The following is a 13,688-nucleotide window of genomic DNA, read 5'->3' on the forward strand; positions in this document are numbered from 1 at the left end:
TTTAAGTATGCAGTTGGTTGAAATGTATAATATGATTAATTCCCTTCTCATATTTATATAAAAATTGACACTTATGACCACCTTATTGTAAGTCGGATTATGGAAAGTTTTTTGAGGTATCAAACATTTTCCATTTATAAATATCATGCCTATTAAAAAAAAAGAAAAGAAAAAAGAAAAAGAAAAAAATTGTATAAATTTTGGATATGTGTTTATCAGTTTTGTTTTGTGAACATAAACGACTGATATTTCAATTTAAAAAATTAAAAAATAAGAAAAAAAATAGATTGGTTTTTTGAGAAATAAAAGAAATCATCTAACTCCTCAATATACTATTTAAGATGGACTATATTAATTATATCAAAAAAATAAAAATTATATTTAAAAATTATTCCTATATTTTATGGGGTGTTCAAAAATTTGCCCAACCCGCTCAACCTAACTGGCCCGACTCGGACCAACAGCTCACGGACGGTTTCACCAGTCATTTCAGTCGGCCACGGATGAAGAATACAAATTTTAATTTTTTTCCGGTCGGCTGTCGGATGATTATATCAAAAAAATAAAGGTATTACAACGTTATCATCTTGACAAAAACAAAATTAAAAAATCTTGCACTTTTTTATGAAAATCTCAAATTTCATCATTATCTTCCTCATTTCTTTACACGCTACCCAACTTTTCACTACAGATAATTATTTTAAACGACTTTTCACCTTATTTTAATCAACCTTCCATCTTCTTGACTTTATTCACTTCTTCCATCTCCTTATCATCATTACATTTTCTTTCCATTTTCAAAACTTGTTCTCATACTTTCATTTTAATTGCTGAAGACTCTAATTAGAATATAACCATACTTGGCCATGGCTGTTGCTTTTCACGACCGCCTCACCACCAACGCCGATGCTGCTTTCCACCGCCTCACCACCAATGCCAGCGCTGCTCTCCGCCGCCTCACCACCGACACCGACGCTGCTTTTCGCTGCCTTCACCATTAGAGATCACTTCACTGTAGCTTCCATGTCTCAGATCTCACTTTCTTCTCTCTCATTTCTTTTTTCTTCTTTCTTTTCTTTGTCATTACAATCTCCTCTCTCACCCTAAAGCTTTTCTTCTTTCTATTCTGCCTTCACACTTCTCTCTCTCTCTCTCTCACCCAAAGCTCTTCTTCTCAGAAATTTATCCTTTTTTTTTTTTCTCATCTAAAAAAATATACGTACGAAGTTAAAATTTTGTTTTGATTTTATGGGCTAGATTTGAAATGTGATGGAGATCGGTCGGTTTCGACCTTTCCACCGAAAATAATCAACCCGAACATGTTTGGTTGCGAGCATCCAGCCGGTCAAAATCGGGCTCCTCCATAGCCAACCCGAGATGGTCTGTCCGGGTGACGGATGCATGTCAAACCCGGTCCGACTCGACCTGTAAACACCCTACTAAGGCCTAGTTTGGAAAGACTAAATAAGTGCACTTTTTGACTTTTTATGGAATATGAGTTGAGTTTGGGTTGGGTTTGAAATGATGTGTTAGAGAGGTGATGTGACTTAAATAGGATAATAACTTTTTGACTTTTTATCTTTTTTCAATCATGCCAAACTTGGCCTAATATATACAACTATACTAGTAACAAATTAACTATGATATATATGAATATGTATACTAGCTTTCATTTTCAATTAGTCAAATTATAATTGACAAACTAACAAATAGTAGTAATAGTATAATGAGACAGAAAAAGGATAAAAATAAAAAATACAATAATATTTTAAAGTTTTTAATTTACCTAATTATATAAAAATCTAATATTATAGTAAAACCTTGAATTCTCAATAAATTTCACACTTTTTATAAAATAAAATGATAATGAAAAAATAAAAAATTCGATACTGATTTTTTTATTTCAATTTTATGATTTTCATTGAAGAAAATAAAATCCAACCAAAATTCTTGACACATAATGAACATAGATACTTCGATTGCAACCATCATTACCAATAATTCTTCTCCACTATGCAAACTTGTAAATAAACATATAGACCTCACCAAAATCAAAACCAAAATCAAAACTAAATCAACAACAAAGAATGAGAATCACATAGAAAAATAGTCAAATTCCAAGATCATAATTTATTCACACAAACACTCCGGCGAGATTTAAGCTCATTCATCAAAGCAATGGCATTTGCAACAGATGAGCCACCATGGTCTACTGCTTTCTTGGCCTTCTCACTCAACTCCTTTACTCTTCTTCTCATCTCCTCCACTTCACCACCACCACCACCACCACCACCACCTATTAGCCACTTTATTGCTGCCTCAACCTTCTCTCTGGTGATTGTCACCTTAGGTTCCCAAGTATACGATAACCATTCATCATTCCCCACTCGAATCCCAGTCTTTAACACATCCACAACGAGGTTTTCAGTGAAAAATTACTCTGCCACCAACGGCCATGTGATCATTGGAACGTTGGCTCCTATCCCTTTAATTGTGGAGTTCCATCCGCAATGTGTCAAGAACCCTCCAATGTTGGCATGTTCTAAGATTAGCAATTGTGGTGCCCAACTCTTTACTATCAACCCTTGTCCGGACTTGGTCATCCTTTCCTCAAATCCCTCTAGAAGCTTTTTACCTCGATTTCTGCCTCCTTCCTTCTTTTCTTCCTCTTCTTGGCTATACTCTAACATATCTCTAGCTACCCAAATGAATGGGCAACCAGAAGCCTCGAGCCCGTGAGCAAGCTCGAGGAATTGTTCGGGAGCCATACTAGCCTGGCTTCCGAAACTAACATAAAGTACTGAGTTGGGTTCTTTGGAGTCGAGCCATTTCAAATAGAGAAAAGTTAGGAATCATGAAAATTTTTTCATGAAAATGATCATGAAAGATTTATGATTCTTAAATTACCTTGATTAGTGTGTGGTTCTTTATTCTAATCCAAAGGTCACAAAACTTTCATAATTATTTTCATAAATTTTTTTTTCATGATACATAACATTGTTGTTTCAAAATTGTACCTCCATCAATGGAGTTCTTTTGGCCCCTCTCGGCTTTTTGTCTGACTTCTTTGTTGAAGAGATACACAGGTCCTACGTAGGAATGGCAACGGAGCGGGGCGAGGCCGGGGATTACCCTCCCCGTCCCCGATCCCCGATTGTGAAAATCTCCCCGGCCCCGACCCCAATCCCAGACGGGGAACCCATCACCTCTCCTGCCCCCATCCCCTAACGGGGATCGGGTTTCCCCGACCCCGAAATATCCCCGATAGTTCTCAATACACACACACACAAGAATTGTTCAGATCAACAACCATCACCAACAGCAACAGATACATATATATATATTTATATATATATATATATATAACAACTTTAAAAAAAAATATTTGTTCAACACAAACAGACAACAACAGATGTATATATATAACTTTAAAAAAAAAATTGTTCATCAACAAGAGAGAGAGAGAGAGAGAGAGAGAGAGAGAAAGAGAGAGAGGGCTTCTGCAGCTTCAGATCGATAGAGAGAGAGCTTCTGCAACTTCAGATCGAGAGACAGAGGGCTTCTGCAGCTTCAGCTTCAAAAAAATTTGTTCATCAACGAGAGAGAGAGAGATCGGCAGCTTCAGATCGAACCACGATCCAGATCGGTAACTTCAGATCCAATCACGGTCTGTCCAGATCGAACCACGATCCTGGTCCTGTGTACGGGGCTGTGGCACGATGAGCTGAGAGAGATGAGAGACGTGAGTAAGGGAGAGAGAGACGAAAGAGATGAGAGACATGAGAAGCAGTGAGGGAGACAGATATGAGAGAAGCAGTGAGATGAGAGAGATGAGAGACGTGAGTGAGGGAGAGAGAGATGAAAGACACGGTCAAATAGAGAGGGAGAAATGAAAGTGTGATAAGGGGTTGGTTTTTATATATATATACCTAGGGTTAAAATAGTAATTTTATTTCGGGGATAAACGGGGACGGGGACAGGGACGGGCCGGGTTAAATACCATCCCCGTTCCGTTAGAGATATTTTTCAAGAAAATATCGCTCAAATCAGGATCAGAGAGTCAGGTCTCTATCGGATCGAATTTAGATTGCCATCCCTAATCCTACTAACCATAGCTTTCTACCCATTTCTTTTTTGAAATATTCGGCATAAGCTGACTCTAAGTCGTAAAAGCTGTTGACTATAACCCCATGACTCTGGAGCTCAGATTCTATAATGATGTCAAGATATTGTCCCCAACCACTTCCTTTATTCTTAAACCGATATGGTATTTTGCTCTTTGTAAAAATAATCACCTTGTTTGTTTTCATTTTTCAGAAAATACTTTTCAAAAAATTTTATATTATTATTTTTTGTATTTTTTTTATTTTTACTGAATTTTTTTAATATTTTAAGTAATTTTTTTACTTTTGAGACACACTTAACATAAATACACCTAAAAAGTAAAAAATTGTAAAAAAAATCTTTTCAAAATTCATTAAATACTAAAAATACAAAAAAAAATATAAGAATTCAGTATATTTTTTGTATTTTTATGTATTTATTAATTTTTTAAAATATTTTTTCATAATTTTTTTACTTTTTAGATACATCTAACTAAGGTGCATCTAAAAAAGTAAAAAAAATATTTAAAATTTAAAAAATACTCACAAAAAACAAAAGAATACGAAAACTAAAAACTTTAATTTTCAAAAAAATTAATTCAAAAAATTCAAATCAAACACAATAAATGTTGTCGTCGGGGAGACCCCGCAAAGCAAAGGTCTCTATATCAGAATTTACCTTCTCATGCGGTGCGTATCGTCGAAGGCTTTCTTCACAACAGAGAGGGAACAAACCTGTAACATGGAATCATAATTTTATAAATATTAATATACAAATAAAAAAATTCATACAAAATTTTTATGTTAGATTATGTCATTTTTAAAACAAAAGCTTAAAGTTTCAAATTTGGCTTTTCATTTAAAAAATTTCATTGTCTAATAAAAACTATATTTGTAGCTCATTTTCTTAACTCTTAAAAAACAATATCAGCATGGCGCTGTTTGAGAAATAAGGATTCAGGTTAATATAGTCTCAAATTAAAAATAAATCAAAAAGTCCTACTGTTCAACTCTTTTTATTAAAAATAAAAAATAATAAAATAAAATAGGTGCAACTGCCGGACAGTATAGGCACACATTGACAAATTGTTACATCACTTGGTAAATTATGATTTTGCCCCTTTACATCAATTTAAAAAATTATAATTTTAGAGACAAATTTGTCATTTTAACTTCAAACATCATTTCAACACATTTTTCAATACAACAACTCAAATAAAAATTCATCTCATCTTTTCAAACACAAAAATTAAAATAGTCTACTAAAATAGTCAAAAAATCAAAAAACTTCTAAAATAGCCACTTCCCAAACGAGGCCAATGTATGTGATGGGTTTGCTTTCAGCCCGCTATGCAGGCTGAATTAGATCAATCCAGTTTTAACACGTGGGTCCATAAGTCTTGTTTTATCATCTATTGATCCGTGAAGTCTAAAGCCCCGTTTGTTTAGAGAGTTAGAGGGGGATTGAGATTGGTAGTGATTTGGAATCCATTAATATTGTGTTTGTTTTGAGAGATGGGAAGGAGATTGATAGTGAGCTCCGGATTAGGATGGGCCTCCCCAAGGGGATTCAGATGGTCCTCCAAGACTTGGTATTAAAAAAATAGTCCGGCGGACTAGAAATTTTTTATTTTTATTTTATTTTTTACATGTCGGGCATTTTTTTTTAACATTAATATTTAATTTTTTGTATTTTTTGTTAAGTAAAAATCATTATTTTATTTGTTTTATTTTTTTTGGGAAATTTTTTATTTTATTTTTATTTTTTTAAAATTTTTTACATGTTGGGTATTTTTTTTAAAACATTAATGTTTAATTTTTTTGTATTTTTTTATTATTTTATATAAAAATAATTTGACAATTTCTACACTAACAACTATCATCAAAACAAATATAATTTTACAAAACCTCTTCACTATCAATCCCTTCTATTCTATTTCTGAAAACAAACGAGTCGTAAGATCACATTCATTTATGAAAAAAAAAATGATCGTTTAATTATAGCCACATAATTTTGTCACATTTATCTTTTAAAAAATGATAAAAATTAAATTGATTCTATAATTATAGTCATATAATTTTATCACATTTGTCTTTAAAAATGACAATTGTTCATTTTTTTTAAACATAAATATGATTAAATCATGTGCCTACCATTATTTGGTCAATTTTAATTTTTTTTTGGATAATTTAAACTAAACTCCCCTAAGTTTAGAGAAAAAGTATAGTAAATCTCACAAATTTGACATAATCTTATTGAACTCTTTTTCATAGAACTTGGCTCATTTTTCATTTGAAATTTGTTAGTTGTATGAATCAAAAAATGACATTATCTCTTTTACACTCAAATAAATATTTTACCTTATTTATTTTTGTGTCTTTATATTATTTGCATTAATTTCGATCTTCGTTTGGCATAAACTATTTTGGCTAAAATAACTAATAAAGACAAAATATATTAATTTAAATTTCACTTCAAACCATAGTCATTTTATTTTTTTTCTCATAACTATCAAATCAACTACAAAAGAAGTTAAAATTTATCCCAAACAAATTTTTTTTAACAGGCTAAATTAGCTCATTTCAAACAAGAGCTAATTTTACTAAAAAAGAATTGATATAATTATACCAAAATTATAAACTTCTTATGTTTTGTCTAAATTTCAAATGAGATTAGTTTAGTCGCCGTTTGGCATTGTTTTTTTAGTTGATTTTTTTAAATTAAGACTTTTAGCTTGAGAGTAAAAAGTTTGTTTGATTTGTTTTTTTAACTTTTGTAAATAAAAATAAAATAATTATAATTTAAACCTGATATTTTAACTTATTTTACCTTTTATTTTTTTAACTCAACTAAAGTCGGTCTTTTTTTTTTTCTATTTGCCTTTTTCCATGATTTACGCAAGAGCCTAGAAAATGAATCAAAACATCAAAAGGTGGACCGGCGTGTACTGAAACCAGACTCAAAAGGTATGAAACAAATTATTTAACTTAAAATGACAGTGACGAAAAATTTAAATCAAAATATAAGAAAATATTATCAACTAGTTGTCTTTGACAACAACAGAAAACGGGAACAAACCTGTAACATAGAACAAGATCCTGGGAATGCCGAGCCGAGCACCGACATCAACAGTCCAGGGATGGAACATGTCGCTGACGATGCAATCGGGGCGGCGTTCCCGGAGGAGTTGTTCGATGGGTTCATGGAGCTTGGTGAAGGCCATCAAAATCTTCTCGGACATGCCAACCGAGGTGGCGAGGAGAGACTCGCATCCCTCCGGCGAGCCAAACTCGGCCGCGGGTAATTTGAAGGTGTGGAAGCAGATGTCATGGCCTAATGATTGGTCTCTCTCTATGGATTTTTGGAAGTGCTGGCCGTGTACTTGGGTTGTGATTATGGATTTTTTGCAGCTCCATGAGCTGCAAAAGCTGCAAAAAACCTTGCTGTGTCTATTGCTGGAATAATGTGGCCACTCCCCAATAAACTTGGTAAGAAGAACATCTCTACTTTTGATGAATCCATGGAGAGAGAGAGAGAGAGAGTTACAGATTGAGGGTGAAATTTGATTGCTCTGATTAAGAGCAATGTGGTGGGTTGTGCATAGGATTTATAAGCAGTGCATCATGAGAGGGTTGCAACATTGGGGGCAAATGCTAATACTTATTTCTTAGGCAATGTTTGGGAAGTGGGTTTTGTGAATTTTTTTTTTTTTTTGTTAAAATAGTCACACAAAATAAAATAAATTTTTTAGTCTAATTAAATAAAATCTTACATTCAATTCATAATTATTACATTCTTTCTCTCACAAAAAAGTCAAAAAAGTTAAAAGTCCTTTCTAAATTAGGTTTTTTAGTCCCAGACTAAAATAGTTAAAAAAGTCAAAAAATCAACCATTTCTTAATCTATAATTTAGGAAAAATTACACTTAATACCCTTGAGCTTTTATGAAAATGTGGACAAATAATTAACCAGACAATGGGTTTTCTTTTTTCCTCTTCATTACACCTATACAAGTAAAAAGTATAAAAATAATTACGGGATCATATAATTTGAAAGTGGATATGATACTGCACCAAAAAAAGATTTGCTTTATTGAGAGAGGATGTAAAACAACCATCTTTAGTGAATTGTCAAAATTATAATTTATTTTGATAAGTAAAATTTAAGTTTGGTGTTTGTTTTCCCTAAAAGTGTTTGGTAAGATTGAGATGGCTTTATTCTGATTGATCCAATTTTTAATATAGATTGCTTTGGAAAGCTAAGAATGGCATATATATTTAAGAAAAAATGTTTAAAAAAAAAAAATCTTATAGTTTGATTTATAATAATGTGGCTTGATACATATCAATTTTTTATTTATCATATATTTAATTGTGTAAGATCTATTTCTTTTATCAGATTATTGTGAATAATATTAAGAATCTAAGGGGTGGGTTGAAATGTTCTAAATAAATGTATTTTTTGACTTTTTATAAAAAGATGTGTAGAAAAGTAGAGAGAAAATGTTGATTGATGTGGTTCAAAAAAGATAAAAACATAAAAAGATAGACTAAAATAGGTTATGCCAAACAAGGCTTAATTTATAATATTACAAGAAATTGTATTTTTGGCGACTAAATTTTTAGTCGCCAAAAGTAAGATTTTAGTCGCCGAAACATTTTTCCGACTAAATATTTTGGTCGCCGGATTTGTCGCAAGAAGATTGTAGGGAAAGTATTGGCGACAAAAATTTATTTAGTCACCAAAAGTCCTATTTTTGTCGACTAATTTGTTAGTAGGCAAAAGTAAAGGTATTGGCAACAAAACTAAGATTTTGTCATTGATAAGGCTAAATTGGCGACTAATCTGTTAGTCGCCAAAAGCTACTAATTTAATTTATATCACATTTTCAGCTATTAAAATTTTTGTCGCCAAAATTTCAAGTATCTAGGACAACCAAAGTTTTAGTCGCTAATATATATTTTTTTCAATCTAACTTTTTTTTAGCTCTGAATGTTTAGTCGCCAAAAGTCCGATTTGGTGTTTAGCTACTAAATAGTTTAGTCGCCTAAAGTCTAAGGTTTTTTAACTACCAAAGTTTTAGTCGCCTATAATATAATTTTTACGTTTTGGCGACTAAATATTTAGTCACCAAAAGTGTTTTTTCTTTTTTTGGTTACTAAATAATTAGTCGCCTAAAGTGTTTTTAAATGGCTACTAAATATTTAGTCGCCAAAAGATTTAATTCTTTTTTAGCTACCAACTATTTAGTCGCTGAAAATATTTAACTCTATTTTTGGCTATCAAATTGTTTAGTCGCCAAAAACATCATTGTATATTTTTTTTTTAATTTTAATTAATTTGTCCACAACCTGTATGTATCCACCGCAACCTGTAACAGGTATAAAAACAAAACAATATGTATATATTATCACCCATTCCATAGCGCATATTTCACTTACAACCATCAAACAAAAAAGAATAACTTACAATGTCAACTTCTATACAAACCAAGTATATATTCCAATTGAAAATAATAACTTCATACTTAACAAATAAATATACCAAAACAATGTCTTCCGTACACAAAAATATATTTATGGTGATGCGAAATGACCATTTGGCATGGTACAAATTACCATGATAATCTGTACTACGACAAAAGGTAATCTACATACCATAGCAATAAATACAAGTTCCATGTCAAAAGTATTCTGTACCCCATCAAAAGTTATATGTACGTTTTATCCAAATGCCACACAAAAAGCTGACAACAAAAAAGAGGGACTGTTCAAAAGTGTAAATTATTCGCTGTACACAAAAATGGAAGATCCACATATCTATGTCAAAAGCCATCTACAAAACAAAAATTACACCCATTAATTCCATATAGCATTTGAACATAATTTCCATGCCAAAAAAGTCCATTGGCATCTAAATAACGCAAAGTGCACAAGAGTAAAAATCCATTGGCATCTAAAAAATGACAATCAATGTAAGGTTGTGCAACATATTTATTCGACAGTAATAAGGAAAAATGTAGCCCCTAAAAAATGACAATTTAATGTAAGGTTGTGTAGCATATTCAGCAATAATGAGAAAACATTTAGCCCTAATGACAATTAATGTAAGGTTGTGTAGCATATTCAGCAGTAATGAGAAAACATTTAGCCCCTAAAAAATGACAATTAATGTAAATTTATGCAACATATTCAGCAGTAATGAGAAAAAAATTTAGCCCCTAAAAAATGACAATGAATATAAGGTTTTTCCAGCATATGAGCAATAATGACATAAAATTACTTTATAAAAGAACTTGGCAATGCTTATTTGTCAAACTAGAAGATGATTGAAGGTCAACATTAAGGTTAAATTGGGCTTACTCTTCAGTTTGCTTCTTTATGACCCTGCTTGGTTGTCACATTTAGCAGAAATATCATGTTGTTGAGTAAATGTTTCACTGTGCTCAGAGATCATTGAAATGGTTTTGACTATTGCATATAAGCAATGATAACTCAATACATTAGGCCATTGATTAGTCAATCCAAACCACCTAGAATCTTATAAACGGACCTATCTATATGATCATTCTCATTGTTGAGCTTTTTCGGGGGCTGCTTGGCATTTTCAGTCCCAAACAGCCTTTTCCGACTAAGTTTACAGCGTTTTTTACTTCAACTCCCAACCTACGTGTGCTAATTACATCCCGTCTATCCCCACATGCCCTATTTGTCACAAGGAAGCTACCTGTGACATCCATAGAGTGGTTCCGAGGCTGCTTTGCATTTTCACCCCCGAACAGCCTTTTTCGACTAAGTTTAAGTGGTTTTTCACTCTAACTCCCAACCTATGTGTACTAATTACATTCCGTCTATCCCCACATTACCTATTTGTCACGAAGAAGCTACCCATGACATCCATAGAGTGGTTTGGGAGCTGCTTTGCATTTTCGCCTCAAACGGCCTTTTTCGACTAAGTTTACAGCCTTTTTTTTGCTAAATTACTTTGTATGAATAGAACAACATGTTGCTGTTCTATTTTACATGGAAGATCCCAATCCTCATTATTGACTAAAGGCATTTACCTGTGTATTTAATTGCAAATTGTATCATATTCTCAAAACTTAAAATACTAAAATTCATGAATTTTTCATGAACGGCCTTTTTTTTGCATTTTCGCCTCGAACGGCCTTTTTCGACTAAGTTTACAGCCTTTTTTTTGCTAAATTACTTTGTATGAATAGAACAACATGTTGCTGTTCTATTTTACATGGAAGATCCCAATCCTCATTATTGACTAAAGGCATTTACCTGTGTATTTAATTGCAAATTGTATCATATTCTCAAAACTTAAAATACTAAAATTCATGAATTTTTTGTGTTTGAATGGAAGATTGTGTTCTCAGAAGTCAAGAGTATTAGGATTACTTGCTAACTTGTTACTATTGAAACGTATGTTGCCTATAAATCAAAAGTTGTCGACATATGCATATTGTTTTGCCCTGCTGATGATATTATCATCTTATTAATCATTATTGTTGCACCAATTGTGGTAAGTAAATCACTTTAAGTAGATGTGTTCCAAATTTGTCTTTTATATTAAAAATCTTCTTTATTTCCTTAAAATATCTGATTCACCAAAATATGAAAACTTAATCGATCATGAATATTTTTTCATCTATCATTCATTTTGTAAGGAGAAGTAGCATTTCAACTTGGTACTGTTAATTGTCTAGTTTAAAACTGAAGTAGCTTATAAAGTTGTGTATTTACGGGACAGTAAAGCACAATAATTCTGAAATATGGTAACAACATTTGATCCTTTGATCAGTTGTCCTATTGCCTAAGCTCGACAATATTTAAATGTTGTGCAACATCAATTTGTAGTTAAAGGCATAGAATAATATCTTTGCAGTCATTAAATGTTATTATTAGGCAAGGAGAGAAGAAATTCCAACTTTGGTACTGTGACAAAAAAATCTTCGATTGACTAGGTTTTTAGCATTATTTTAGATTTATGTCAATATTTCTTTGAAATCATCTGGTTACCTTATGAAAATCAGAATGAAGTCCTTTAGAGTATCGAAACACCAAGTCCTCTGCTGCTAAATCTACTCACATTACGCCTCAAAACCTATTCGAAGTAAAGAAGAAAAAAAAAATTGAAAACAAACAAACAAACAAACAAAACCCATAATGTCACGCCCCCAAAATAATATAATAAATACATCCACAAACATATATAAATGATAACATAAATCAGAGTCTTAGTCCTTTCATTACATAATGTTAATGAATACAAAGAGTTTAACGTAAATGAATGCCCTATTGGCTTACACATTTCCAAGCCTTGTCTTGGTTACAACAAAATGAGTTTCGCTCAATACAAATTTAACCCATAGGCTATCAAAAATTTAACAAAACAAAGGTTCCTCCAATGCTATTGCCTTGGTGGAGGCATGCCATCATTAACTGAAAATGTTATTCCCAAATAGAGTGAGCCACAGCCCAGTAGAAATTATCTAACACAATATATGAAATTTAGCAAAGGTATAAGTACAAGTGTATAGACAATGCTTGTGATAAAACTTTTCATAACTTTATATACTCTTAAGATATCAATTTCAAGGCTTACCCCACTTACTTTCAATCCACATTTCGATTACTTATCTTTCTCAATTCATGAATCAATTTCATTATTTCACAACAACCGAACTGAGACTACAACTCAATTATTTTCAATTCACACAACACATATGCATAAACACTTCAAACTTCCATTTTATGGATATTTCGTCCGCAGGCAGCCGTCAAACGGGTAAACTTAGGCTATACAAGCACTACAATTGCCATTTTACGGATATTTCGTTCGCGAGCTAAACACCCATGTATAATTTCAAGACTTTCACCTAGGACACTCTGGCCAACTTAATTATAATGGAGTCCATCCCCTTTCTCCTCTTAAACAATCACCCATACATATGCAATGTATTTAAACATACAATCAAACATGGAGCACATCATCTTTCCACTCCCAAACAAACATACATGTACAATGTATATAAATACGGTCATATTCAATAACAACCATCAAAAGATTAGTTTCAATTTACTTAATCCACATGTAATTTCTATAACAGTCAAAGCTATCCTCCACCGATAGCCCAATACAGTTATCTCTAGACAAATATTCAATCTCAAACAGATAGTTTATTCAAAACTTTCAAAAGAATGAGTTAATGCATAACCAATCCAATCATTTATATCAATACCCTCTCAATTTCATATTTTCAATGCCAACTCTAATTATTTGTACAAAATAATAATTTGATCTAATTAGGGCAATTTCCCCTTATTCCTAATTATTAGCCAAGTGCCAAAATCATCAAATTAGACCTAACACAATATCATTTTCAAATCCCACATGCATTTGTTTCATCTACACCCAAAACCCCTCTTTCCATTTTATACCCAAACCCTAGGTTTTGTTTAAAACATTCCCAAATCACACCATTGTTACTCAAGAGACAAATTACTAAGCTAAATGTCATATGAAGGTGTAAAAAGATCCCTACCTCAAAGAAAGAAGACAAGCCAAACAAGAGT

General features: G+C 32.2%; 1 protein-coding gene across 1 annotated transcript; it reads right to left on the reverse strand.

Annotated features, from left to right (window-relative positions):
• Positions 1-552: 552 nt before the first annotated feature.
• On the reverse strand, positions 553-7,327 carry LOC114278158 (abscisate beta-glucosyltransferase). The gene is given in 3 exon segments (XM_082917812.1): positions 553-2,828; positions 4,783-4,838; positions 7,183-7,327. Coding segments are annotated over 3 exon segments (906 nt in total). The 3' UTR covers positions 553-2,123.
• Between the last annotated feature and the right edge of the window lie 6,361 nt (positions 7,328-13,688).

Source organism: Camellia sinensis, chromosome 3 (assembly GCF_055761805.1).
Source record: "Camellia sinensis isolate YWXY chromosome 3, ASM5576180v1, whole genome shotgun sequence".
In the NCBI taxonomy this organism is placed as follows: domain Eukaryota; kingdom Viridiplantae; phylum Streptophyta; class Magnoliopsida; order Ericales; family Theaceae; genus Camellia; species Camellia sinensis.